We start from the raw sequence: 5000 nt of genomic DNA, 5'->3' as shown, positions 1-5000 counted from the left end.
ACACCCACCTGATTACACCTCTCACACACTGACCCTGGGGACAGACTGTGGTCACTCACTGACCCTGGGGACAGACTGTGGTCACTCACTGACCCTGGGGACAGACTGTGGTCACTCACTGACCCTGGGGACAGACTGTGGTCACTCACTGACCCTGGGGGGACTGTGGTCACTCACTGATCCTGGGGACAGATTGTGGTCACTCACTAACCCTGGGGGGACTGTGGTCACACACTGACCCTGGGGACAGACTGTGGTCACTCACTGACCCTGGGGACAGACTGTGGTCACTCACTGACCCTGGGGACAGACTGTGGTCACTCACTGACCCTGGGGACAGACTGTGGTCACTCACTGACCCTGGGGACAGGCTGTGGTCACTCACTGACCCTGGGGACAGACTGTGGTCACTCACTGACCCTGGGGACAGACTGTGGTCACTCACTGACCCTGGGGACAGATTGTGGTCACTCACTGACCCTGGGGACAAACTGTGGTCACTTACTGACCCTGGGGACAGATTGTGGTCACTCACTGACCCTGGGGACAGATTGTGGTCACTCACTGACCCTGGGGACAGACTGTGGTCACTCACTGACCCTGGGGACAGATTGTGGTCACTCACTGACCCTGGGGACAGATTGTGGTCACTCACTGACCCTGGGGACAGATTGTGGTCACTCACTGACCCTGGGGACAGATTGTGGTCACTCACTGACCCTGGGGACAGATTGTGGTCACTCACTGACCCTGGGGACAGACTGTGGTCACTCACTGACCCTGGGGACAGGCTGTGGTCACTCACTGACCCTGGGGACAGGCTGTGGTCACTCACTAACCCTGGGGGAGACTTTTTTTCCGATTAATGGGTAGCACAGTGGTTAGCACTGCTGCCTCACAGCTCCAGGGACCTGGGTTCGATTCCCGGCTTGGGCCACTGTCTGTGTGGAGTTTGCACATTCTCCTCGTGTCTGCGTGGGTTTAGTCCGGGTGCTCCAGTTTCCTCCCACAGTCCAAAGATGTGTGGGTTAGGTCATGCTAAATTGCCCCTTAGTGTTCAGAGGGATTGGCAGGGTAAATATGAGGGGTTACGGGCTGGGTGGGATTGTTGATAGTGCAGGCTCAATGGGCCGAATGGCCTCCTTCTGCACTGTCGGGATACTATGTTTTCATGATTCTATGATAGCGTCGTGCTGTGTCGCCAGCTCCTCCTGTTCCTCGCTCTCTGAGCAGAGTTAGGCGCCATCCTGTGGTCTGACTCTAGAGAACGGCTTGGAGATGAAAGATGTGTTTACCGATACCTCCTCCGATTCCGCTGATCGTCGGGTGGTCCACACAAACTCCATGACCGCCACAAACACTGCAATGATCAAACCGCAGATTAGGACCACAAATATTCCACCGATATTCTCCATTCCTAAACCTGACAGGGAGACACAGACAAACAGAGAGAGAGTGTTACTGCTTGTATTAATGCTGGAGAGTGTCTGAGACAGACACACAGAGAAAGAAACTGCAGGAGAGAGAAAACAGAGGGACAGAGAGAGAGATATATAGATGTAGAGACAGACAAACTGAGAGTGTGAGTGAGGTACCGAGATATAGATTGACAGTGAAATAGAGACAGTGAGAGAGATAGAGACAATGAGATAAAGATATTGAGAGAGATGGAGAGACGAAGGAAAAGATTGAGAGAGAGATAGATAGATGGAGAGAGAGAGAAAAATAGGGAGGAGAGAGAAACAGTGAGGGAAAGACCAAGAAATAAAGGAATAGATAGAGGGAGGAAGACAGAGACAGAGAAAGAGAGGCAGAAAGGAAGGTTGCCAGTGACAGAGCTCCGGGTCCGGGCTTATACAATCTATGCTAGTGTCCACACTCTCTTTATTGCGCCTGCGCTCTGTGGATCTGAACCCTGTTTATGGGATGTGGATTCGGTTTCTCACCTTTTGCCCTATGATCTTCTTCTTTAGGACATTTACCGCCCTCCCACCACTTCCTCTTAAGGATTTCCAATCGGTTATTCTCCTGGAGTTGAAGGATTGCCAACGTGATCTCATCTCGGAATGGTGAACCTAGGGAGAGAAAATAACCAGAGCTCAGCTGCTGCACAAACCCCAGGACACACACACTGACACACACACACACACACACAGACACACACACTGGCACACACACACACACTGTATCACACTGACACACACAACAATGACACACTGAACACGTGATACACACTGGCCCACACACACATACTGATCCACACTGACACACACACACAGACAGTGTAATACAATGACACACACACTGACCCACACACACACACACAGTGATACACACTGACCCCCCACACACAAGTAATAAACACTGACCCACACACACACAGTGATACACACTGACCCACACACACGCATACACACACACACAGTGAGGCAAACTGACACACACACACAGTGATGCACACTGACCCACAAACACACAGTGACACACACTAACACACACACACACAGATACACACTGACCGACGCACACACATTGATGCACACTGACTCACACACACACACACACACACACACACAGTGATACACACGGACCCACACACACACACAGTGATACACACTGACCCACACACACACACAGTGATACACACGGACCCACACACACACACAGTGATACAAACTCACCCACACACACACACACAGTGATGCACTCTGACCCATACACACAGTGACACACGCTGACACACACACACAACTTGTAATGTCCAGTGACCCCCACACACACATTGATACACACTGACACACACACACAAACATTGATGACACACACTGACACACACACACACTGACACACACACACTGACACACACACACTGACACACACACAGACGCACACACTGACACACTGACACACACACACAGACACACACACAGACACACTGACACACACTGACACACACACACTCACACACACACAGACACACACACTGACACAACACACACACACTGACACACACACACACACACTGACACACACACACACACACACTGACACACGCACACACTGTCACACACACACACTGTCACACACACACACACTGACACACACACACACACACACTGACACACTCACTGACACACACACACACACCGACACACACACACACTGACACACCCTCTACACACACCCTCTACACACACCCTGACACATACCCTGACATACGCACACACTGACATACACACACTGACATACACACACACTGACACACACACACTGACACACACACACACTGACATACACACACCCACTGACACACACACACACTGACACACACACACACACAGACGCACACACTGACACACACACTGACACACACACACACAGACACACACACACACACAGACACACACACAGACACACACACAGATACACTGACACACACACAGACACACTGACACACACACACTGACACACACACACACTGACACACACACACTGACACACACACACACACTGACACACACACACACACTGACACACACACACACACTGACACACACACACACACTGACACACACACTGACACACACAGACATACACACAGACACACAGACACAGACACACTGTCACACACACTGACACACACACTGCCACACATACTGACACACACACACACACTGACACACTGACACACACACCGACACACACACTGACACACACTCTGACACACACACCGACACACACACACACACACACCGACACACACACACACGACACACACACACACGACACACACACCGACACACACACCGACACTGACTCACAGACACACACACACACACACTGACACACACACTGACACACACACACAGACACACACACTGACACACACACTGACACACACACTGACACACACTCACACACTGACACACACACACTGACACACACACACACTGACACACAACACACTCACACTGACACACTCACACTGACACACACACACTGACACACACACACTGACACACACACACACTGACACATACACACTCTGACACACACTCTGACAACACACTGACACACACTCTGACACACCCTCTACACACACCCTGACACACACCCTGACACACACCCTGACATACACACACTGACATACACACACTGACATACACACACACACACTGACACACACACACTGACATTCTCTCACACACACACTCACTGACACACACACACTCTGACACACGCACACACACTCACTCTCTGACACACACACAGACACTGGCAGACACACAGGCTGTGACATACACACTCACACTCACTGACACACACACACTCTGACACACGCACACACACTGACACTCACTGACACACACACTCTGACACATACACACACACTCACTCTCTGACACACACACAGACACTGACAGACACACAGGCTGTGACATACACACTCACACTCACTGACACACACACACTCTGACACATACACATGCTCTCACACACACACGCATTCACACACACTCACTGACACACACACACACACTGACGCATACACACTCACAGAGGATGACGGGGGAGGAAAGAGGGTGACGGGGGGGGTGGGGGAGAGGGTGACGGGGGGGGTGGGGGAGAGGGTGACGGGGGGGGTGGGGGAGAGGGTGACGGGGGGGGCGGGAGAGGGTGACGGGGGTGGGGGGGGGTGGAGAATGGAGAGATGGAGAGGGATGAATGTGGCTTGTTGAAAAACTTTCAGCCTTGTGTAGAGCAGAGGGGCTGAATGAACTGTACCCGGGCTGTGCAGCCGCTGCCCCTGTGGGCTTTGTGGGTGTCGCTTCTTCACACTTACCCAGTGGCATCCCGATGCCATAGCCCTTGGTGTCGAGGAGGCCTCCGATCTGGGTAAGGTTACAGTTCCTCTTCCTCTGATACTCGTTCATTGTGGACTCCAGCAGGAAGGCGTATTTGGAGTTTAAGACTCGAGCGATTCCTTCTTCTGTGGTTTT

At 51.9% G+C, this 5000-nt stretch overlaps 1 protein-coding gene across 4 annotated transcripts in view; it reads right to left on the bottom strand.

The window, feature by feature from the left end:
• Nucleotides 1-4994, bottom strand: part of LOC144485992 (glutamate receptor ionotropic, kainate 5-like) — a 9711-nt gene extending 4717 nt beyond the window's left edge. The window contains exons 1-3 of one of the 4 annotated variants that reach the window (XM_078204096.1): nucleotides 4844-4994; nucleotides 1947-2075; nucleotides 1296-1423 (exon numbers count right to left, since the gene is read on the bottom strand). In XM_078204096.1, coding sequence (XP_078060222.1) covers nucleotides 1296-1423; nucleotides 1947-2075; nucleotides 4844-4934 — 348 coding nt within the window. In that variant the 5' untranslated portion in view covers nucleotides 4935-4994. The remainder of the gene's footprint in view (nucleotides 1-1295; nucleotides 1424-1946; nucleotides 2076-4843) is intronic. The other 3 variants (XM_078204097.1, XM_078204098.1, XM_078204099.1) reach the window with 3 other exon arrangements.
• Between the last annotated feature and the right edge of the window lie 6 nt (nucleotides 4995-5000).

Source organism: Mustelus asterias, unplaced genomic scaffold (assembly GCF_964213995.1).
Source record: "Mustelus asterias unplaced genomic scaffold, sMusAst1.hap1.1 HAP1_SCAFFOLD_262, whole genome shotgun sequence".
Lineage (NCBI taxonomy): Eukaryota > Metazoa > Chordata > Chondrichthyes > Carcharhiniformes > Triakidae > Mustelus > Mustelus asterias.
The sequence above is the reverse complement of the archived record's forward strand: the minus strand, read 5'-3'. Positions and strand labels throughout refer to the sequence as shown.